We start from the raw sequence: 25,551 nt of genomic DNA on the forward strand, positions 1-25,551 counted from the left end.
CAGGCACTGCCCATCACCTGCCCCATACCATCCATACAGTGAGGAGGAGACCGGGCACTGCCCATCACCTGCCCTTATACCATCCCTACAGTGAGGAGGAGACCACTACCCATCACCTGCCCCATACCATCCCTACAGTGAGGAGGAGACCACTGCCCACCACCTGCCCCATACCATCCCTACAGTGAGGAGACTGGGCACTGCCCATCACCTGCCCCATACCATCCCTACAGTGAGGAGGTGACCGGGCACTGCCCATCACCTGCCCCATACCATCCCTGCAGTGAGGAGGAGACCGGGCACTGCCCATCACCTGCCCCATACCATCCCAACAGTGAGGAGGAGACCACTGCCCATCACCTGCCCCCATACCATCCCAACAGTGAGGAGGAGAATGGGGACTGCCCATCACCTGCCCCATACCATCCCTACAGTGAGGAGGAGACCACTGCCCATCACCTGCCCCATACCATCCCTACAGTGAGGAGGAGACCACTGCCCATCACTTACCCCATACCATCCCTACAGTGAGGAGGAGACCGGGCACTGCCCATGACCTGCCCCCATACCATCCCTACAGTGAGGAGACCGGGCACTGCCCATCACCTGCCCCATACCATCCATACAGTGAGGAGGAGACCGGGCACTGCCCATCACCTGCCCTTATACCATCCCTACAGTGAGGAGGAGACCACTACCCATCACCTGCCCCATACCATCCCTACAGTGAGGAGGAGACCACTGCCCATCACCTGCCCCATACCATCCCTACAGTGAGGAGGTGACCGGGCACTGCCCATCACCTGCCCCATACCATCCCTACAGTGAGGAGGAGACCGGGCACTGCCCATCACCTGCCCCATACCATCCCAACAGTGAGGAGGAGACCACTGCCCATCACCTGCCCCCATACCATCCCAACAGTGAGGAGGAGAATGGGGACTGCCCATCACCTGCCCCATACCATCCCTACAGTGAGGAGGAGACCACTGCCCATCACCTGCCCCATACCATCCCTACAGTGAGGAGGAGACCACTGCCCATCACCTGCCCCCATACCATCCCTACAGTGAGGAGGAGACCGGGCACTGCCCATCACCTGCCCCCATACCATCCCTACAGTGAGGAGACCGGGCACTGCCCATCACCTGCCCCATACCATCCATACAGTGAGGAGGAGACCGGGCACTGCCCATCACCTGCCCTTATACTATCCCTACAGTGAGGAGGAGACCACTACCCATCACCTGCCCCATACCATCCCTACAGTGAGGAGGAGACCGGCATTGCCCATCACCTGCCCCCATACCATCCCTACAGTGAGGAGGAGACCACTGCCCATCACCTGCCCCATACCATCCCTACAGTGAGGAGGAGACCGGGCACTGCCCATCACCTGCCCCCATACCATCCCTATAGTGAGGAGACTGGGCACTGCCCATCACCTGCCCCATACCATCCCTACAGTGAGGAGGAGACCGGGCACTGCCCATCACCTGCCCCATACCATCCCTACACTGAGGAGGAGACCAGGCACTGCCCATCACCTGCCCCTATACCATCCCTACAGTGAGGAGGAGACCAGGCACTGCCCATCACCTGCCCCTATACCATCCCTACAGTGAGGAGGAGATCGGGAACTGTCCATCACCTGCCCCATACCATCCCTACAGTGAGGAGGAGACCACTACCCATCACCTGCCCCATACCATCCCTACAGTGAGGAGGAGACCACTGCCCACCACCTGCCCCATAACATCCCTACAGTGAGGAGGAGACCGGGCACTGCCCATCACCTGCCCCCATACCATCCCTACAGTGAGGAGGAGACCACTACCCATCACCTGCCCCCATACCATCCCTACAGTGAGGAGGAGGAGACCGGGCACTGCCCATCACCTGCCCCCATACCATCCCTACAGTGAGGAGGAGGAGACCGGGCACTGCCCATCACCTGCCCCCATACCATCCCTACAGTGAGGAGACCGGGCACTGCCCATCACCTGCCCCATACCATTTCTACAGTGAGGAGGAGACCAGGCACTGTCCATTACCTGCCCCCATACCATCCCTACAGTGAGGAGAAGATCGGGCACTGCCCATCAACTGCCCCATACCATCCCTACAGTGAGAAGGAGACTGGGCACTGCCCATCACCTGCCCCCATACAGTCCCTACAGTGAGGAGGAGACCGGGCACTACCCATCACCTGCCCCCATACCATCCCTACAGTGAGGAGGAGACCAGGCACTGCCCATCACCTGCCTCATACCATCCCTACAGTGAGGAGGAGGAGACCGGGCACTGCCCATCACCTGCCCCATACCATCCCTACAGTGAGGAGGAGACCAGGCACTGCCCATCACCTGCCCCATACCATCCCTACAGTGAGCAGGAGACCGGGCGCTGCCCATCACCTGCCCCATACCATCCCAACAGTGAGGAGGAGACCACTGCCCATTACCTGCCCCATACCATCCCTATAGTGAGGAGAAGATTGGGCAATACCCATCACCTGCCCCCATACCATCCCTACAGTGAGGAGGAGACCGGGCACTGCCCATCACCTGCCCCATACCATCCCTACAGTGAGGAGGAGACCGGGCACTGCCCATCACCTTCCCCATACCATCCCTACAGTGAGGAGGAGACCGGGCACTGCCCATTACCTACCCCATACCATCCCTACAGTGAGGAGGAGACCGGGCACTGCCCATCACCTGCCCCCATACCATCCCTACGGTGAGGAGGAGACCGGGCACTGCCCATCACCTGCCCCATACCATCCCTACAGTGAGAAGGAGACCGGGCACTGCCCATCACCTGCCCCCATACAGTACCTACGGTGAGGAGGAGACCGGCACTGCCCATCACCTGCCCCATAACATCCCTACAGTGAGGAGGAGACCACTGCCCATCACCTGCCCCCATACCATCCCTACAGAGAGGAGGAGACCGGGCACTGCCCATCACCTGCCCCATACCATCCCTACAGTGAGGAGGAGACCGGGCACTGTCCATCACCTGCCCCATACCATCCCTACAGTGAGGAGGAGACCACTGCCCATCACCTGCCCCTATACCATCCCTACAGTGAGGAGGAGACCACTGCCCATCACCTGCCCCCATACCATCCCTACAGTGAGGAGGAGACCACTGCCCATCACCTGCCACCATACCATCCCTACAGTGAGGAGGAGACCACTGCCCATCACCTGCCCCCATACCATCCCTACAGTGAGGAGGAGACCGGGCACCGCCATGACTTGCCCCATACGATCCCTACAGTGAGGAGGAGACCGGGCACTGCCCATCACCTGCCCCATACCATACCTACAGTGAGGAGGAGACCAGGCACTGCCCATCACCTGCCCCATACCATCCCTACAGTGAGGAGGAGACCACTACCCATCACCTGCCCCATACCATACCTACAGTGAGGAGGAGACCGGGCACTGCCCATCACCTGCCCCCATACCATCCCTACAGTGAGGAGACCGGGAACTGCACATCACCTGCCCCCATATCATCCCTACAGTGAGGAGGAGACCGGGCACTGCCCATCACCTGCCCCCATACCATCCCTACAGTGAGGAGGAGACCGGGCACTGCCCATCACCTGCCCCCATACCATCCCTACAGTGAGGAGGAGACCGGGCACTGCCCATCACCTGCCCCCATACCATCCCTACAGTGAGGAGGAGACCGGGCACTGCCCATCACCTGCCCCATATCATCCCTACAGTGAGGAGGAGACCAGGCACTGCCCATCACCTGCCCCATACCATACCTACAGTGAGGAGGAGACCGGGCACTGCCCATCACCTGCCCCATACCATACCTACAGTGAGGAGGAGACCGGGCACTGCCCATCACCTGCCCCCATACCATCCCCTCAGTGAGGAGGAGACCGGGCACTGCCCATCACCTGCCCCCATACCATCCCCTCAGTGAGGAGGAGACCGGGCACTGCCCATCACCTGCCCCCATACCATCCCCTCAGTGAGGAGGAGACTGCCACTGCCCATCACCTACCCCATACCATCCCTACAGTGAGGAGGAGTTCGGGCACTGCCCATCACCTGCCCCCATACCATCCCCTCAGTGAGGAGGAGACCGGGCACTGCCCATCACCTGCCCCCATACCATCCCCTCAGTGAGGAGGAGACTGCCACTGCCCATCACCTGCCCCATACCATCCCTACAGTGAGGAGGAGTTTGGGCACTGCCCATCACCTGCCCGATACCATCCCCTCAGTGAGGAGGAGACCGGGCACTGCCCATCACCTGCCCCATACCATCACTACAGTGAGGAGGAGACTGGGCACTGCCCATCACCTGCCCCATACCATCCCTACAGTGAGGAGGAGGAGACCGGGCACTGCCCATCACCTGCCCCATACCATCCCTACAGTGAGGAGGAGACTGGGCACTGCCCATCACCTGCCCCATACCATCCCTACAGTGAGAAGACCGGGCACTGCTCATCACCCGCCCCATACCATCCCTACAGTGAGGAGGAGATCGGACACTACCCATCACCTGCCCCATACTATTCCTACAGTGAGGAGGAGACCGGGCACTGCCCATCACCTGCCCCATACTATTCCTACAGTGAGGAGGAGAGCACTGCCCATCACCTGCCCCCATACCATCCCTACAGTGAGGCCTGGTAGGGGCTTTGTTGTGCTGTGGGGGTGGGGAGGGGGACTGGTCAGGGTGGAATGAAAGCTGAATAAAGCAAAGTCCATGGTATTCTGATGCAGAGCGCCCTGGACCTCAGACTGGGCCAAAAGTTCACCTTCCAAAAGGACAATGACCCCGAGCACACAGCCAGGACAACACAGGAACAGCTAAAGGATAACTCTGTAAGGCCTTATTCCCACGTTCAGTAAAGTTGTCAGTTTTTCTGGATCCGTAATCACGGTTCAACTTGGAGCACATTGATTTCTATTGCGCTATTTACACAATCCGTAATCTGTTCCATAAAAATAGGACATGCTCTAGTGTGGATTGTGATTGCGGTACGGATTACCAATAAAAGTCTATGGGATCCGTGTTTTTTATACGTCACATCCGTCACAAACATGAATCAAGTATATGCAAACTAGATATGCAAAAATAGTACTATTCACCTTTTACGGAAACGGATGCAAATACGGATGAAATTATACAGACCATAGAGTAAAAATAGCGGGAGGTTTTGTGGTCCAGAAAAATTACTGAACATGTGAATGAGGCCTAAATGTCCTGGAGTGGCCCAGACAGAGCCCTGAACCCAATGCGATATCTCTGGAGATGATCTGCTGGGAAGAATGGCCGAACATCCCCATTTCCAGGTCTAATAAATTCAAAAAGATAATAAAGCACAAGGCTACAAAAAATTAAAGGGTCTGAAGACTTTCTAAACACATATTGTATATGGAGACACACATACACGTACTGGTCTCATAAGAAGTGGGGGTGCACATGGATATGAACCAAGGAGCATTTAATCTACAGTGAGATGCCCGATCACCGAGCGATACCTCCAGCATACCAACAAGGGCCAAAAATAACAGAAACTCAGCTACGTAACCACAAGAAGAGAAGGAGCACTGCCAGAAACTAAGAAAAAAGAAAAACATCTTGGAAAACAGGAAGAGGCAGAAGACACAACATGGTTTAACCTTGAAAGGGACTCTGACATTGGAACATCCAACGTCCAACATGACATCTGCTGGTACAGCCAAAGCCAAGTGGGCAACAAGTAGCCTAATGCAGAGATAGGCAGCAAAAACAGAGGATCCTGTCCTGTCATAGGGGGAGATTTATCAAAGGGTATAAATATACACTGGTGTCCATTGCCCACAGCAACCAATCACAGCTCAGCTCTCACCTCTGGTAAAATAAAAGCTGAGCTGTGATTGGTTGTTATGGGCAGTTTACATCAGTGTATATTTTACACATTTCGATAAATCTCCCCCCATAGTATTCACCTATAAGAGCCCATTCCCATTACGTCTACTCTTATCCAAAGTGTGAATTGTACAGATGGGATTATCAATAATACGGTTGTTGGAAGAAGAGGAGGAGGATGGGTGCTTACCATCACTGGGAGATGTAATACTCATTCCTGAGGTTCCCGGGAAGAGCGGAAAATCTGCAAAAATTTTTAAAAATAAAACTTATTACATTAAGCCAAACAATGTTGACAAATTTTTATTTTCTATTGATGGAGCCGGTGACGTCAGGGGGGATGATTCAACGTTTTTAGCTGCCATTTCGGGATATTTATGCCTTAGTTGTTTAGTTACATTTTTGGACGGCTTGCAGAAAAAAACTAATTTCTTTCTGTGACCTTCCACGACCTCTAGTAATAAAAACCCCAGGTTTTTTGGCTGTTTTATTAAATGGAAAATGTTTTTTTTTTAATAAAAAAAAAAAATACATTTTTTTCCTAAACAATTTTATGGCTGTAAAATTTTGGGTCAAATTTTGGATAACAATCAGCTATGGCCAATATTTTCAGCCATGAACCTTTTAAAGGCTGGGTACACCCTACGTATATTTCAGTCAGTATTGTGGTCCTCATTTTGCAACCAAAACCAGGAGTGGATTAAAAACACAGAAAGGATCTGTTCACACAATGTTGAAATTGAGTGGATGGCCGTCATATAATGGCAAATATTTGCTGTTATTTTAAAACAACGGCTGTTATATTGAAATAATGGCCGTTATTTACTGTTATATGGCGGCCGTCCACTCAATTTCAACATTGTGTGAACAGATCCTTTCTGTGTTCTTAATCCACTCCTGGTTTTGGTTGCAATATGAGGACCACAATACTGACTGAAATATACGTAGTGTGAACCCAGCCTAAGAGTGTAGGAGAAAAGTATGCTGTATTCCTCTAAATGCTTTATTATGGTCAAGAACAAAGCAATAAAAAAAACAAACCCTCATATAACTCATCCGGGGTGTGCAAGGACCATAACTATAAAATGATCCCATTGCCTAATCCATATAGGGAATAACATAGAAATATACACTGCTGGGTTTGTTGGGTTATTTTTGTTCTTTCCACTTACAGGATTGTTGAAGGGAATATCTGACACTTAAAAACTTTTTATATAGTGCTGCCCTTATATAACATAACAAGCGTTTTATCCTTACTTCAATACACTCCCCCGGTGTCCTCTGTGGGAAGGTAAGACAAGGGGTGAAAATGCTGGATGGCCCAGTCAGTTACTCGGGCTCATTGACAGCGCCCCTAGTTACTTAAGCCGCAGCCGGGGTCACACTGCTCCCCGGCTGGGCGTTCAGCTGATATGTGTTACTGTTATTACTGACTGGCAGGTGCAGCTGCCAGTCAGCTCTAGATTATATGAGGAGGCTGGAGTTCCTGCCCCAATAAGGTTCTGGGGCCAGGACTTTAACTCCTTTAAGTGTCTGCCTTTTCCTGTCACTCATTGCCTGCTTTACAGAATGGGCCATAGGTATGGATACACCCTTATAAAATGGAAGTTGTTGCTGATATTACCTCACCGTTTGTGGCAAATTAGTACAAGGGAGGGGGCATACATTTGAGGCCGGGTGATGTCATCTGCAAAGCCGCCATCTTGGATTCAAGGTTACCCTTTCAATGGGAAGGGGGCCATGTGACACATCAAACGAATAGAGAATTGCCCAAGAAAACAGTGGTGTGCTCATTTTTAATGTAACTTTATTCATTATTGAGTTATTGACACGTTTCTTATTGTTAAAGCCATTGACATGTCACAGAGGTTGACTTCTGGGGCACCTGAAACACCAGATACAGGAGGCCTGTGGTAGCCTTTCTTCTGCAGTATTGCTTTTGGTGTGTCAAGAATTGGAGAAAAGAATCGTGTTGTCAATTCAACACAATGGGCAGCACTTTCAGCCCATCCTTTAGTGGGCTACTGTCATTGCTCCATGTCACAAACGTGTTAATAACTCGATAATGAATAAAGCTATGTTAAAAATGAGCACACCATTGTTTTTCTTGTGCAATTCTCTATGTGTTTGATGGGTCACATGAAACCCTTCCCATTGAAAAAGTAAAGTTAAATTCCAAAATGGCGGCTTTGCAGATGGCCACCATGGGCATCACCGGGCCTCAAATGTTTTCCCCCTCCCATGTACTAATATGCTACAAACGGTAAGGTGATATCAGCAACCACTTCCATTTTATCAGGGTGTATCCATACTTATGGCCCTCCCTATAGCGCCTCCTAGTGCGTGCCTAGCTAACTATTCTATCGTGATTCTGGTTGATTTTCCTGGTATACTGATTCCTGGCTTTGACTCCCTGACTATTCTCCTGTGTTCCGATCCTGTACAGCGACGGCCGTTATTGACCGACCGTGTCTCTGTCTTTGTGTTGCACCTTATCCAGAGTGGTTTCCAGTCTTCGGGCAGGGCCGGCCTGTAAAGGAGCCGATAACTCCAAAAGGCAGGGACAGCTTGGCAGGCTCACTCTGTCTTGTGTCTCGGAGTCGGTCCTGACAATTTGATGTTGTTATTTACGGTTCCATTCATTGAAGACAATCGTGCGACACTGACGGCTCCACCATTTCTCCCTTGCGGATTGTCTACACTAATTGGCCTCATGGGATTTTTGTTGTTCCCTTCTCTCTGATGAAGCTGTCCTTGGTCTACTCTCCGCTGATGACAAATTACCCATCCACACCTTTGATAGTTCTCCCCTCCATCTAGGGAAATGAGTTTACCATTACTCAGTTGTACCTGATGGCCGGACATGTTCCATTATTTGAAAATTTCAATAAAAATACAATTGATAAAAAATCCACAAAAACGTTTTGACTGACCAGAGGAAAGAGCGGGAAGCCTACCTCACTACTGTGTGTTCCTCTGGGTGAGGAGACGGCTCTATAGACTTGTAGCATTATGTGGCCGTCTCCTCATGTGACACAGAGCCGGCAGTGAATGTGCTGAGCGCAGACTTCTCCACTTCCTTCTCCCCATCAGTCACGGTCTGAACCGACCCCCGCCAATCAAAACTTTTGACATGTCAAAAAAATTTTTTGTGACATTGCCTCTTTAAATAACGTGAACTATAAGCATGTCCGGATCCTTTCTAAACCTGTTGCTAAATCACCCATAAAAGAGATAATAAATGGAGACTTCCTGCTATTGTAAAGCGCAGAGATAACGGCATCTTATCATTGTCTAAAAGAAACCTCTTCAAAGCCAAGCTCTTAAAGGGCTAGCTACACTCCTCCAGATGAGCCCACGCTTTCCTCTTTCTGGGGTTACTGACCACCACTCGTGTACATATATTTTATAAATACATATATCGATGTATATCAGTCAGACCACTGCTTTTAGAGCAGAGTGGTGGACGGTAACCTGGACAACGAGCTGTCACCAATGGGCGGACAAGAGCAGCATATCAGGAGGAGGAGGCAAATGATTGTATTTGCAGAAATATTGAATATTGCAAGTGTAATTGACATGGGAGTACCCCTTTAAGAAAAGTTAAAAAAAAAAAAAACAAAAAACAATAGTATGTAGCTGGGACCTTGCAAAAAAATACTTAAGTCCCCTGACCCCTCCGCAGCAGCGGCTCTAATAATTATTTATATAGCACCAGCTCTGTATGTTTTGTAGTGTGATGGTGTCCTCAGTGGGATCTGAACCCAGGACCCCAGGGCTGCAGGTGCCAATCACTAAGCCACCCCGCCGCCCCTTCTTATCCCCGTCTCCTTCATCTCTTCATGCTGCTTCTCAGTGTCCCAGATCGGTCAGTGATCGGTCTAGATCAGTGATCGGCCAGACATGCCCTTTGTATGTACTTTATTGTGGGGTCCAATACTGATAGAATAGTCCCTGTGTGACCGTGACCTGTGTGACCCTTTGACCTGTGTGACCCTGTGACCTTTTCATTCTCCTTTTTCTTTGTTGGGTGAGCTAAACTTCATGGCATATTTGTGATCACTCCTTATTCCAGTGTTTGGGAGAAGGCCAATAGTTTGGATTGTTACAGATGCAGCGATACCAATTTTTTTAATGTTTAATAAATGAAAATTTTTTTAAAATAATAATTTTAATTAATTTTTTTCTGTGACTTTTCTTCTTTTTATTAGCACTGTGGGCTTTTTTTTAAATTGGAACTAGGGCAAGCGTTCTCTCCTGTAATGCATTGCAGTATTAGGCTTGGTTCACACTACATATATTTCAGGCAGTATTTGGTCCTCATGTCAGGTCCTCATAGCAACCAAAACCAGGAGTGGATTGAAAGCACAGAAAGGATCTGTTCACACAATGATGTAGTTGAGAGGACGGCCGTCATTTAATGGCAAATATTTGCTGTTATCCTAAAAGAGCGTCCGTTGTATTGAAATAATGGCAGTTATTTACCGTTATATGACGGACATCCACTCAATTTCAACATTGTGTGAACAGAGCCTTTCTGTGTTTTTAATCCACTCCTGGTTTTGGTTGCTATGAGGACCACAATACTGACTGAAATATACGTAGTGTGAACCCAGCCTTAGGATGTAATAGAAGTATAAGGATGGGAGACCTGAGGTCACTAACGACCCATCTGGGGGGATTGTAATACGTAGGGAGCCCCATGTCTTATGGGCCAAGTCACTATGGAGTTTAAGGGTTAAAAGAGGACTATGTGCAATGTTTGATGCTGCGACACACTGGGAATGGTGCCAGGCGGTGCGCACTATGTGGCTCGGGGTTATGGATTGTGGTATAGTGTGTTACAGTATGTTACCCCAGCCTGTCCGGTCTATTGTGTCTTTATGACTTCAAGAATGGAAAGTAACAGTACAAAATGGATCTGCCTGAGAGCCCCCCCCCCCCCCCCATCACTGATCAGTGTGATATCCTCCGCTATAAACACACACACACACACATATATATATATATATATATATATATATATATATATATATATATATATACAAAGAGAGAGAGAGAGGAGGCTCTTACCTTGCCGGTTCCCAAAATATAAATACACAGATCTCTGAAGAAAAGAAATGTCTGAGAGGAGGGAGGAAGGAAGGAAGGAGGGGGGAAGGGAGAGGGGGGAGAGGGAGGGAGAGGGGGGGGAGAGGGGGGGACCGCTACTGTTGCTTTCACTTTCACCAGTGATTTAACCCTGTAAGGAATGAGGGATATAACATTTCATTTTATTACCAGTTACTGGCAGCTTCCTCCCCTCCAGGCCCCCAGGGTTACCTACCCCCATGCCCCCCCCCCCCCCCATAGACATGACAGGGCGGCCTGTCATGTACAGTGTATCAGCGGGAGAAGCCGTCAGACTGGTTTATCTCATTGTACACAGAGCGGGTGACGGACATCTGATATGGATTCCTCATATAACCTCACTACATCAGTCCTCTGTTATAGGGACACAACTGTCGCCAGTTTAAAGCCATGATTAATGGACTAGACCCCGAAGCATGTTGGGGTGCTTTTTATCCTGTATGTGAACCCCCTTTAAGATGTACCCGAATAAAGCTTGACTCTTTTATATTACGGAGCTGTGGACTTATCTCTATATTTTTGGGGGCATAACCAGATGCGAATACCCCTTTAGGGTGCGTTTACACGTAACGGATCCGCTGCGAATCCCTGCCCTTTATTATTATGGCAGACAAACTCGCAGCGAGACTGCGCACTGATTGGCTGAGCGGGACGTGAAGACGTCGGGAGCCCCAAAGCAAGCCGGAGCGGGGAGAAGGTGGCAGGGGGGTTGACGGGCTGCTGACAAGTTTGTCTGCCATAATAATACAGGGCAGGGATCCGCTGCGGATCAGTTACATGTGAACTCACCCTTAAGAGGCGTGCATTCCCTAATCATTTGGCCGGATCCTACAGACGTAGGAGTTTTACTAAAGACCAGAATGGAAGACTCCGGTTTCAGTTTATTAATTTTAGTATTTATTTATTTTTTTTATATTATCAGAAATACAGAAAAAAAATACTGCTCAAAAAATTCTCTACATGCACTGAAATCGATTTACGAGTTCTCTAATGTATATTGTAGTAGCTGGCATGCAACTAGGCCACGTCCCCATTTTACACATGAGCTTGTGCGAAAACGAATAACCCTACTATGCAAGAACGTAAGCCCGGAGCCTTCATAAAATCCTAACAAAATCTTATTTTTATGTAAAAGTAACAAAACTCCACAATGTGTGGACAGATTGATTTCACATAATACCTCCTGGGGAGGGGAGGAGCTTATCTGTAGGAGGAGGCACTTATCTATAAGAGGAGTGGCTTATCTGTAAGGGGAGGGGCTTTTCTGTAAGGTTGAATTCACACCATGTTTTGTTGACACACTAAACGGTTACACTGGCATCCTGTCAAGATGGCGTACATACCACATGTGCAGCCGAGTTGGCTGCACAGGGGCCCAAGAGGGAGAGGGACCCGTCTGCTTAGACAGCAATGGTGTAAGGCAGCCAGTGAGGATTTGCCCATGCAGGGCAGATTCTCAGGTCCCTGAGGGGCGACACAATCCTGCCCTGTTATTTTAGCTAAGTTATTTTAGCAGCAGCCTTACAGCTGATACAGCTTCAGGCCTCATTCACACGTCAGGGTCAGTTATTGCTGTCAGGAAATCCAGGCTTCAGGAAACCATCAGGAAAGTATCAGGATTTCCTGACAGTAATCAGTTTTTATGTTCAGGAAACCATCAGTAGTGTCTTTAGGATTTCCTGAGGCACATCAGGAAAGTATCAGGAAAGACTCAGGGTTTCCTGAGCTCCCATAGACTTCTATGGGAGCATCCATTCAGGAAATCCTGATGAAAATATAACAGGTTTTATAATTTCCTGACCTATTTTACTGAACGGACACAGGAAAAATCCTGAAGGATGTCAGTGCTTAATGCAACCCTTTGGGTCAGGAAATCCTGTTAAGAAAAACGGACAGATTTTCCTGAAGTGTGAAGGGGGCCTCACTTGCATCAGGTATCCTGCTGGCACAGCACCAGGCCCACTCTTCCTTCTCAGGCCCCCTCTTCCTCTTCAGGCCCCCTCAGGCCCCCTCTTCCTCCTCAGGCCCCCTCTTCCTCTTCAGGCCCCCTCTTCCTCCTCAGGCCCCCTCTTCCTCCTCAGGCCCCCTCTTCCTCCTTGGGCCTTCTCTACCTCCTTTGAGATGCAGTGATGTGGGCTCAGTCGGCAGCAGGGGGCTAGCACGAATCCTGCTGAAAGAGATGCTGGCAGGGGATACCACAGCAGACATTCCAGGGGGCACTCCGTGGTCATTCCAGCAGGCACTCCGGGCACACTGAAGGGCATGCCAGGCGCCAGTCCACCGTTGAGATCCCGCCTCCAACAGCATCTGCGTCTACACCACATTCACCCGCTTCACCCCATTTGAAGCTGTTTTGTTTAAAGTGGCTTTTTGTGGCCTTTTTTGGTGCCTTAAGAATCAGTGAGTTGGTAGCAAACAATAAAACTACTGTGTCTAGTCTTTTGCTTTCGGATGTTAAAGCGACTCTGTACCCACAATCTGCCCCCCCCCCCAAACTGCTTGTACCTTCAGATAGCGGCTTTTAATCCATGATCTGTCCTGGGGTCCGTTCGGTAGGTGATGCAGCTATTGTCCTAAAAAAACTACTTTTTCACTGCAGAGGACAATAACTGCCGAACGGACCCCAGGACTGATCGTGGATTAAAAGCAGCTATCTAAAGGTACAAGTGGTTTGAGGGGGGGGGGGGGGGGCAGATTGTGGGTACAGAGTCACTTTAAGGTGTGTAGCTCTGGTTTAACTATTCTAATTCGCTTTTCTAAGACGGATGTGTTGGGTAAGGGGACGCTGGTTCGTGTTAATCGTTATGTGGATTCCCCGGTCTGCCCAGTAAATGCAGTACAGGATTATTTGGCTATTTGGATATTTTTGTTGCATGAGGATTGGTCATTTTTGTCCATGTTTCACTTTAATTCACTTTTTAAAAAGTCTAGGTTTGGCACATTTAGTAGTCATTCCTTTTGAATTGGCGTAGCAACGGAGGCTGCTGCGCTGGGTCTGCAGGAACAAGTATGGGCGTATGGGTAGATGGAAGTTGTATGTGCGTCCTGGACTTGTAGTATCTTCACTCTCTCTTCTAGGTAAGCAGCTTTCTGTCTGGATAGTGGGACACTCCTTTATATACAGAGAGCAGCCACATGGTCGTATTCAGTGAATCTAGCTATGGACTCTAGTAGTTATTTGATCTCTTGGTTTGGTTTCAGGGGGATGGGGTGGAGGGAGCTATATACTAAAGTGCTACGTTTAGCTGCCTCATTGCCTCCTCCCTTGGTAATTCATGTTGGGGGCAATGATGTGAGCGAGGTCAGGAGGACTGAGGTCCGGATTGAGAGGGATCTGCGTTTACGAAGTCTTCTCTTTCCACAGGCATGTATTATTTATTCTGATATTGTACCAAGGCTTGAATGTAAGATTAAGGTGCGATGTTCTGTGAACGTATACGTAGGCGCATTAATCCCAGTTTGGAAAAATGTATTAATCTATTGGTGGCGTCTCTTATAGAAACACGGAACTGGAAGGTTTCTTGCAAGGACTCGATTGGTCCGACTTGGTACACTTATCAGAAATAGGTCTGGATATATTCAACTTGGACCTTCAGTCCATGATTGAGGCGGGTGCCGCGGGGCTGTGACCTTTGGTCGGTAAAAATATTTTGGGGTCCCAGATAAAGTGTGAAAAAACAGCCGAACTGAATGATAGGAAAAGGAAAGCTTGGATCTAGGAGAAGGAAGTTTGAGAGACAATTGGGAGAAAAGGGCAGTGCAGGAGCAGGGAGAGGTTAGTATTGAGGTTCTCAGAAGCAGTGAATATGTGGGGTGCCCAGAAGAGGCTAAAGGAGCAGGGAGAGGTGAGTATGTGAGGTGCTCAGGAGTGGTAAGTATGTGAGGTGCCAAGGAGGGGCTAGAGAAGCAGAAAGAGGTCAGTATGTGATGTGAAAGGAAGGAGCAGAAGTGGGGAGAGATGAGAATGTGGGGTGCACAGGAGAGGTTGGAGGAGCAGGGGAGGCCAGTATGTCAGATGTCCAGCAGAAGTGGGGAGAGGTGAGTATGTGGGCTGCACAGGAGAGGTTGGAGGAGCATTGGAGGCCAGTATGTCAGTTGTCCAGCAGAAGTGGGGAGAGGTGAGCATGTGAGGTGCCCAAAACAGGTACAGTAGGAGGAACAGGCAGTGAAAGGTCAGTATGAGGGGTTCCCAGGAGAGGAAGTAGGAGCAGGGAGGGAGAGGTTAGTATATGAGGTGCCCAGGTGTGACAGAGGAAGCAGGGAGGGAGAGGTCAGTATGTGGGGTGCCCAGGAGAGGTGGGAGGGACAGGGAGAGAAAGGTCAGAATGTGGGGTGCCCAGGAGAGGTGGGAGGAGCAAGGAGAGAAAGGTCAGTATGTGGGGTGCCCAGGAGAGGCTAAAGGAGCAGGGAGAGGTGAGTATGTGAGGTGCTCAGGAGTGGTAAGTATGTGAGGTGCCAAGGAGGGGCTAGAGAAGCAGAAAGAGGTCAGTATGTGATGTGGAAGGAAGGAGCAGAAGTGGGGAGAGATGAGAATGTGGGGTGCACAGGAGAGGCTGGAGGAGCAGGGGAGGCCAGTATGTCAGATGCCCAGCAGAAGTGGGGAGAGGTGAGTATGTGGGCTGCACAGGAGAGGTTGGAGGAGCAGGGGAGGCCAGTATGTCAGATGTCCAGCAGAAGTGGGGAGAGGTGAGCATGTGAGGTGCCCAAGACAGGTACAGTAGGAGGAACAGGCAGTGAAAGGTCAGTATGAGGGGTTCCCAGGAGAGGAAGTAGGAGCAGGGAGGGAGAGGTTAGTATATGAGGTGCCCAGGTATGACAGAGGAAGCAGGGAGGGAGAGGTCAGTATGTGGGGTGCCCAGGAGAGGTGGGAGGGACAGGGAGAGAAAGGTCAGTATGTGGGGTGCCCAGGAGAGGTGGGAGGAGCAAGGAGAGAAAGGTCAGTATGTGGGGTGCCCAGGAGAGGTGGGAGGAGCAGGGAGAGAGAGGTCAGTATGTGGGGTGCCCAGGAGAGGTCGGAGGAGCAGGGAGAGAAAGGTCAGTATGTGGGGTGCCCAGGAGAGGTGGGAGGAGCAGGGAGGGAGAGGTCAGTATGTGGGGTGCCCAGGAGAGGTGGGAGGAGCAGGGAGGGAGAGGTCAGTATGTGGGGTGCCCAGGAGAGGTGGGAGGAGCAGGGAGAGAAAGGTCAGTATGTGGGGTGCCCAGGAGAGGTGGGAGGAGCAGGGAGAGAAAGGTCAGTATGTGGGGTGCCCAAGAGAGGTGGGAGGAGCAGGGAGGGAGAGGTCAGTATGTGGGGTGCCCAGGAGAGGTGGGAGGAGCAAGGAGAGAAAGGTCAGTATGTGGGGTGCCCAGGCATGACAGAGGAAGCAGGGAGAGAAAGGTCAGTATGTGGGGTGCCCAGGAGAGGTGGGAGGAGCAGGGAGGGAGAGGTCAGTATGTGGGGTGCCCAGGAGAGGTGGGAGGAGCAGGGAGGGAGAGGTCAGTATGTGGGGTGCCCAGGAGAGGTGGGAGGAGCAGGGAGGGAGAGGTCAGTATGTGGGGTGCCCAGGAGAGGTAGAGGGTGAGCATATTAACAGTAATGGCAAAGCAAAGCGCTTTGTTAGTCTCAGCAATCGGCTTGTCGAACTCTGTGCCGCTCTGGGTGCCAAGAAAAGCTGGATCCAATCCTGGGAAACTTACTCCAGTTTCCCAGGATTGGATGCAGCTTTTCTCAGCACCCAAAGAGCCGCAAAGGAGTTCAAAGGCAGCTGGCTGACAAGCCGACTGTGCATACTAGCAAAGTTATACTATTACTGTAAAATCGCTGATCCCTACTCATATATTATGGAACTGAACACGTCAGATGCAGAGGAATTCAGTGTCAGATATAGCAATCGGGTAAGATTAGTTTATGATTTGCCAAGAAGTGAATACGTCCTATGAAGAGGAGAAGAGTTCATCAGATGCAGTAAAGTTGAGTGCATATCTTTGTACGTGTAGTGATGTAGCAGTGTTGAGTCAGTTTGTTGGGTCCAGCACTGCGCTCCGCTCCTCACCACCATATTTACTGCCATGCACCAATGACGTGCCCGAATTCCCTGCAGAGGTAATTGGCACAAAACTCCTGAGGTCAATGATTGGCTGCAGGGTGTTTGGGGCGTGTCATCACGACCAACAAGGGGTGTGTTCACATGGTCAGGCTGTGCTCCCATGGTCAGGCATTTCTGTTGTATTTTTAACCTCTTAATCACCAGTGATACGACCTTTAATGACTCTCGATATAATCACAATGCTGATGGATGGCAGCCGGGGACCTTGCAAAAGCCATTAGGCCTGTCATGGGTGCCGTGGCTGCAGAACTGCCAGGTACATTGCCAGTCAATGTTATGCAGTATATTACTGATCACTGCCAAAGCCATGAAAAGTTAAAGAAAACAAACAAGAAAATGTAATAAAAAAAAATCCAATATCAAAATTCAACCTATAAAAATTCCAGTCGTAAAATAAAAGAGTTACGAGTCTTGGTATGTGACAACACTATTATTATGTCTAGAAAAAACCCATATAAATATAGTATGTCTGTGATCGTACTGACCCTGAGAGTAAATCCCTGGAGCTATTCATACTGTACAGTGAACGGCGTAGATGTACAGTGCAAAAAAGGAATGATAAAAATTCCAGTGTGAAAAAAGTTCATACAAATCGATATCGAAACAAAACAAATAAAGACGCATGAAACCCAAAAAGCTAAAAACTCAATGGAAACAAAGCAAGCTTATCGGCTCCACACCTGCCCTTGTCTCCTGGATAGAGGCAGCCACACCCGCACCGATCCTCTGTACCACCGTCCGCTCCCGTCCCTATCGCAGCCTCACACTTTTCTCAGGTCAGCCGGATAGCTTACAAGACCCCCGACCTCCCCCTTCCCCCGCTCCCTGGTCAATACTTAGCGATACCCTGATGGTTCTTAGGAAATGTTTCCAGGGAGCAGTAGCCTTTATCCCCCCTTTGACTCCTCTGTCCTCTGCTTTCCTATAAAAACAACCCAATCCCCTCTCCGACATTTGGACTTCTCTTTCCACCAAAACAGTAAAAGCCCTTTATACCCTCTCACCGCGGGCAGATCCCAAACTTCTCCTCCCTCTAGACAAAGCCATGTCCGTCCACGTGATGCATCTATTGGGCGTAGGTCACTTCATTGGTTGGAAACCAGGCTTAAAGGGGTACTCCAACCTTATATAAAAAAAATGCAAATGCAGCGGAGGCATAAAACATAACTTACCTCTCTGCCCCAGTTCTGAAACCGCCAACCTGAAAGGGCCAGTGGTCAGCCAACAAATAGGCATACGCTGGTTCATCTGCTGACCATGTCGCTCGTACAGCCATTAAACTCATTGCTATTAGCTGCACATCGCCCTTATCCAAAACGGCATAACCCTCAGGAATAGAGGAAACAAGCAGAGGGGCCTATAGGATTATACCTGTCCCTGCTTCACCCTGGACCTAAGTAGAGTTATCGCCCTAGAAAGGGCGGCCACGCTCAGGAACCTAAACCCACGGGTCCTTATGCTCCTAATACTACGTAGTACTAGCTAAAAATGCATGAGCATCATGAAAGAAAGCAGGTGCGTTCCTAAAGCGACAGTTTCACGCGACAAGTGTTTCGTCCGGCCAGAAGCACGTCATAGGAAGGGGAGGTGCAATTTAACATGTGAGCACATGCAAATGACTTACACCAAAAACAATGAAAAAACAATAACATTAAGGTAACACTACATTAAGGTTGTTACTTTCATTAAAGGGGTTGTCCGGCGATAAAAAAATATTCACAGAATAACACACATTACAAAGTTATACAACTTTGTAATGTATGTTATGTCTGTGAATGGCCCCCTTCCCCGTGTTTCCCCATCCACCCACGCTAGACCCGGAAGTGTGGTGCATTATACTCACCGCATCTCGTGTCGTCCACGGTCTCCGATCCTCAGCAGTGACGTCTTCTTCGGGAGGCCGGCGGATCTTCCCGAGTGCCGGCCGCCCTCTGCAGCGTCATCCGAAGCTCAGCCGCGATTGGCTGAGCACAGTTATGCTCAGCCAATCGCGGCTGAGCTTCGGATGACGCTGCAGAGGGCGGCCGGCACTCGGGAAGATCCGCCGGCCTCCCGAAGAAGACGTCACTGCTCAGGATCGGAGACCGTGGTCGGCACGTGACAGGTAATGTATCGCGCACCACACTTCCGGGTACACGGGTGGGGGTGGTGGAACACGGGGAAGGGGGCCATTCACAGACATAACATACATTACAAAGTTGTATAACTTTGTAATGTGTGTTATTCTGTGAATAATTTTTTATCGCCGGACAACCCCTTTAAGCCCTAATGGGCCTGTCACAGTAGTTCTCATTACAACAAGTGTCGCGAATCAACAGTTGTTTGAATCGATCGCCACCACTCTGAGGGGCATTAACCCTTTCAAGTATTGTCATGGAACCAAAGAGGTTAAGTTTCTCCTTAAAGCAAGCGTCATAATCAGGGGCGTAACTAGAAATGGCTGGGCCCCATAGCAAACTTTTGATTGGGGCCCCCCCCCCCGCCCGCCCCCTCTCGATCGACCACTACGCCATCAACACACTCAGCTCTACACAGGTCCTGTACACCATATAAATTACAGTGCAGTTATATCAGGTGACTTACAGGGGACGTCTTCTCTGATCGGAGTTCTTCCCTTTTCATTTTCTTTTCCATCTCCTTCTCCGAGCCACAAATCCACAGAATCTGCCAGAAAAACATATTAGTCTCCTCACACTGGCACCATCCTCATCTCTCTATACTGCACATCTGCATTGGCCCCTTTAAACCCTCATTTAGTGGGAAGGCTGACTCTATGTGATCCCATTTTATTATATGGCCCTCCTCTCTGTCGCCCCTCCTTATAAATAGCCCCCTTATGTTGCCCCCCTTATAGAAGCCCCCCATGCTGTCCCCCTTATAGATGCCCCCCATGTTGTCCCCTAATAGATGGTCCCCTATGTTGCCCCCCCTATAGATGGCCCCTCCTATGTTGTCCTCTTATAGATGGCCCCCTCTCCCCATATATTGTCCCTTTATAGATGTTCCCCTCTCCCCAATGTTGTCCCTTTATAATATCCCTCTCCCCTATGTTGTGCTCCTCTCCCCTATGTTGTCCCCTTATAGATGGCCCCCTCTCCCCCTATGTTGCCCCCCCTTATAGATGGCCCTCTCCCCCCTTCCTTATAGACGTCCCCCTCTCCCCCCCTTCCTTATAGATGTCCTCCTCTCCCCCCTCCCTTATAGATGCCCCCTTCTCCCTCCCTTATAGATGCCCCCTTCTCCCTCCCTTATAGATGTCCCCCTCTCCCCCCTCCCTTATAGATGCCCTCCTCTCCCCCCTCCCTTATAGATGCCCCCTTCTCCCTCCCTTATAGATGTCCCCCTCCCCCCCCCTCCCTTATAGATGCCCTCCTCTCCCCCCTCCCTTATAGATGTCCCCCTCCCCCCCCCCTTCCTTATAGATGCCCCCTTCTCCCTCCCTTATAGATGCCCCCTTCTCCCTCCCTTATAGATGTCCTCTTCTCCCCCCTCCCTTATAGATGCCCCCTTCTCCCTCCCTTATAGATGGTCCCCCTCCCCCCCTTATACATGGTCCCCCTCTTTCCCCCCTCCCTTATAGATGGTCCCCCTCTTCCCTCCCTCCCTTATAGATGCCCCCCTCTCCCCCCTCCCTTATAGATGCCCTCCTCTCCCCCCTCCCTTATAGATGCCCCCTTCTCCCTCCCTTATAGATGTCCCCCTCTCCCCCCCTCCCTTATAGATGTCCCCCTCTCCCCCCCTCCCTTATAGATGTCTCCCTCTCCCCCCCTTCCTTATAGATGCCCTCCTCTCCCCCCCTTCCTTATAGATGCCCCCTTCTCCCTTCCTTATAGATGTCCCCCTCTCCCGACAGCGCTCCTGTCAGTCCCCAGTCTGATGCGCGGCTCCCGGGGGTGTCGCGTCCTATCCCCGACAGCGCGCGTATCATAGAGCTCTCTGTGGGCTTGTGCTGCGGCCGCGACTTCCGGCACACAGAGAGCTCTATGATACGCGCGCTGCCGGGGATAGGACGCGACACCCCCGGCAGCCGCGCATCAGACGGGGGACTGACAGGAGCGCTGTCGGTCGGTCCCGTGCTCCTCCTGGCCCAGTGACACCTTTTCCCTATGGTTGGGGAAAGGAGTCGCCGGGTCAGGAGGAGCACGGGATCCGCGTCACGGGCCCCGCTATGGCTGCTACGGCGGTAGTTCCACCAGTGGTCATAATGATATATGGGGAGGTATTCCTACTCCGCTGGGAATTCTGGGAAGAAAGGATATGCACAGCAGCTTTCCTGGAGAGATCTCTGGCCCGGCATACATTGCCAGTTGTTATAAGTGAAACTCCAACTTCCAGGGAAATCTGTCATCCAGTGCGGTGTGAGAGCCGCTTTACATATCCATTCTCCCCTGACTATATCTCGGGATTGCAGAGGGTCTCAGGAGTGGGACCTGACCCCATGACAGAAGTCACCAATCACAGAATCACATGACAGAAGTCACCAATCACCAAGCACCGGTCACTATGAGGAGCACTTGATATCGCGCCGCCATCGGCCCATATGTCAAGACCTGAGATCAGTGAGCAAAAATCCAGCAGGTCGAGATGTTTTGCCGATGTCTTGTCAACGTTCACAAGTTTTCCCTAAGGTTTTCACAGCACAACATTGTCTTCATGTCACACAAGCAAAGTCACCATGGAGCCGTAACCTAACACTGTCATCTGATCCCCCGTGGATCTCCTCTATGTCACCTTGTGATGTCATGTGCAAAGCTGCGTTCATCCGTGACACCAGGACCGGCTCCTTGAAAAGAGGAGAAATCTCCGTCTTTGCTTTATGACCTGTTCTCTGTCTATAGTCTGTTCCTGGCTTTGGCTTCAAAAATCTGTCAGATAAATCTGACGTAAATCAGGTGTAAATGCACCATCAGATGGAGAGACTTCAAATTGGTCAGGTTTTATTATAGTGTATCATAAAGACTGTCTAGCCTAAGCTTGGACCAGCTAGTTGGCTTAAACATACGGCAGAATTGGCACCTGAAGCCACACCCCTTTGCTCCAGTCATTTTCTATGGGTGAACACCGGACTTATCGGGAACCATAGAAAATAAACAGCGTGGTAGCAGGCAAGCTGGGCCGGCCGCTCTGTTCTATAGGGAGACTGGGGTCCTCCTGTCCAAAGGGAATAATGTTATAACATGGGAATACCCTTCTATCCCCTTAACCTGCTGCTAATGACCGCTATGAGCAATCACGCTGATGTCGGTCATTTAACATAACTCACAGATCACAGTGCAAACAATGAGCCGTTATTATAAATCCCCATAGATGGGGGGAGGGGGGAGTTATAGGGGTCAAAATAGGGCAATTTTTAAGAAAAATTTTAATTTTTTTTAGTAGTACAATAAAAGAAAAACTATATGAAGTGGGTTTGGCTGTAATCGTTCTCACCCACACAATACTGAGATTGCAAAATGATTTTTTTTTTGCTGTATATCTTATAGTAAAATAGGGGGTTGTAATTGAAAAGTAAAATTGGTCCTGATGAAGTGAGCGAAACGTACATCGGGCTGTAGTGCTGGATAGGGGGGTAAGACCTCAGTGGTGGTTATGTGGTATTGATACTATGAATGGCATAAGTGTATAATTTTTGTATAACAGGGTGTTTTACTATTATATCCACCCATTTGTATTTGGGGACTACTTTTGGGATCATATACGATTTTCCCTCATTATCTGCATTTGTTTCCCTCATAATATAGCCTCTCTGAATACATTTTTGTGATACCTGGCTTTCTATACTTTAGAAGTCGGATTTCTGTGCCATATCCGCTTATGACCACTAGAGGGTAGTATTACACTACTCTTTCTATTTATATATGTAATACCACACTGATGTCTTTCTCCCCCTCCAGTTTTGACCTCTGTGTTCTATCCCATATGTTATCTTTTCTGCTTTTATTAACTGATTGTATCTCAATAAAGCATTTTTCTATATCTATAGTTGCTGTGTTGTATTATTAATATTTCTTTTCAAGCGCATTTATTTCAAAGTAAATCCCAGTTCACTGTACAGAGGTGCTGTCATGGCTGTGGTGGTGTCCCTTGCTCTGGGCCGCCCCTGCACCTGCTCCCCGGGCTCCTCTAAACAGGCTGACGCCATGCTCCTGTCTCCTCCTGCTCTGTCCACGCCTCCCAGGGCGCACGCTCCGACTCTCCGCAATGGTACATTGGCAAGGCAGTCTATTGGAGAGGTGGTCAGTTGGAGAGGCAGTCTATTGGAGAGGTGGTCAGTTGGAGAGGCAGTCTATTGGAGAGGTGGTCAGTTGGAGAGGCAGTCTATTGGAGAGGTGGTCAGTTGGAGAGGCAGCCTATTGGAGAGGTGGTCAGTTGGAGAGGCAGTCTATTGGAGAGGTGGTCAGTTGGAGAGGTGGTCAGTTGGAGAGGCAGTCTATTGGAGAGGTGGTCAGTTGGAAAAGCAGTCTATTGGAGAGGTGGTCAGTTGAAGAGGCGGTCTATTGGAGAGGTGGTCAGTTGGAGAGGCAGTCTATTGGAGAGGTGGTCAGTTGGAGAGGCAGTCTATTGGAGAGGTGGTCAGTTGGAGAGGCAGTCTATTGGAGAGGTGTAATGATTAAAGAAGAATAAAGTTATAGTTCTGGAAGGGCCGAGTCACAGTCCTGACCTTAATCCAATTAATTTGTGACTCTTTATTTAATGATTTACTTTTAGGACTTGTGTAACAATTAAAGATACAGAATATTATTTATCTACATTTCTTTCTATCCTGTAGAGCCCTCATTTTTGTTCTTTAGATTCTATTGTTCTTTATAGAATTTTTTTTTTTCAAACTTACTATATTGTATCCTATTTATATCTTCCTTTGATATGTAACTGTATTGTTATTGATAAAATTAGAAAAATCCAATAAAAATATTTTGGGGAAAAAATCAGTCTGATGTAGTGTCTGATCCAATTTATACAGTTGTGTGATTTTCTCCGCTTTCCTGTAGATGGGGCCAGAGAGACCTAAACCAAGTCTACCCATCATGGAGAGAAATCCCCTTCTTATTTTACACTGCTCCCTAGAAGAGAGAAGCCTCATAGGTCATAGGTCTGATGCCGGGGACCATACAAACCTGCTGATTGGGCTTCGAATGGAAGTGTGTGCAAGAGTCAGTGAGGAGCCAAGAGACAATGAATAAACACGGCATAAAGATATATCTTAAGATACTGAGAAAGGATATACTGATAGGACCAGACTAGATGGACCAGGTGGTCATTTTCTTCCATCAATCTTCTATGTTTCTATGAATGAGAGTAACTTAGAGTCAGGAGACAGTGTATGAAAGGGGCTCCAATATATATAGGAGACCATATAAGAAAAACCACTGTGACTAAAACTACAAAGCGTTAGGGTCTCTTTGTAAGCAAAGAGTTCAATTTTGTAGTTTTCTTGCTTCTTGAAGTGAGGTTGTCACCACTAGGCTTCTCCATTGGCAGCTTGAGCCAGTAGGTTGGTACCTCTACACTCCAGAGGGACCAGAGAATAAATGAAGAGGAGCTGGTGGGAACACTGAGGATTATAGTCTCGAGATGTGGGAAGAGTGCCGGGGAGCAGAAGACATCAGCTGTTTTATCCTCCGACAACATCGTAAAACGCATATTGGGCACCAGTCTGCCTATCTAAAAAATAATCCACTACATCTTTCTAATCATTTGCAGATGCATCAGGGATATCACTTACATGGGTCTGCATCAGGTGGTCTACAGACACTTGATATAAACAGTTCTTGGATTTCACTCTTTTTGCCGAGTTTTCGGTGATCTCAGAATTGGCCCATTTGCTGAATTGGCTTTCCGATATGTTTTTACCGAGCTGCTTCCCACTGAGGTTCATGGGGCACATATTGAGGGTGTTTTGGATGCATATTTAGACACTTGTACATTAGATTTCTAAATATTTACCAAATCCAAAATTTTTTCACCAAAACTTTTCAGCCATTCTGTCTCCTAATCACAAATGTCAGAATTTGTGATAAGTGAGCTGGCTGAACCCGAACGTTTGTCAAGTTCACTCATCACTTGGCATTTCACTACTGGTGTCTGGAAAAGTTGAACGCAGCTCCAGGGAGTCCTGAAAAACATGAATACAGCCATACTGCATCCAACTTTCCAGCCACTGGGAGTCAAATGGCGAGCGTTCGGGTTAGGCTGCACCTGAACATTTGGCAAGTTTCCTCATTACTAGTCAGAATATATGATGCAGGAAAAAATACAGATACGACCTCACCTAATAAAGAACACATAAGCTCATAGTGTAGTAATTCTCATTGAGGAGACCCAGCCGGTGTATGGAGGCAATGCTTCATGGGATAGAAGTATGCAAATTAGCTTCTAGTAGGAAGAAAGACACCTCGAAGAGGCGCTCAGGAGAGTTTTTTCTTGGTTTGTATAAATA

At 49.2% G+C, this 25,551-nt stretch overlaps 1 protein-coding gene across 1 annotated transcript in view; it reads right to left on the bottom strand.

The window, feature by feature from the left end:
- The window catches only part of LOC138792214 (NACHT, LRR and PYD domains-containing protein 6-like), a 40,221-nt gene extending 29,200 nt beyond the window's left edge, over window positions 1-11,021 (bottom strand). Inside the window, exons 1-2 of the mRNA XM_069969356.1 lie at window positions 10,972-11,021; window positions 6,089-6,142 (exon numbers count right to left, since the gene is read on the bottom strand). Coding sequence (XP_069825457.1) covers window positions 6,089-6,113 — 25 coding nt within the window. The 5' untranslated portion in view covers window positions 6,114-6,142; window positions 10,972-11,021. The remainder of the gene's footprint in view (window positions 1-6,088; window positions 6,143-10,971) is intronic.
- Between the last annotated feature and the right edge of the window lie 14,530 nt (window positions 11,022-25,551).

Source organism: Dendropsophus ebraccatus, chromosome 5, assembly GCF_027789765.1.
Source record: "Dendropsophus ebraccatus isolate aDenEbr1 chromosome 5, aDenEbr1.pat, whole genome shotgun sequence".
In the NCBI taxonomy this organism is placed as follows: Eukaryota; Metazoa; Chordata; class Amphibia; order Anura; family Hylidae; genus Dendropsophus; species Dendropsophus ebraccatus.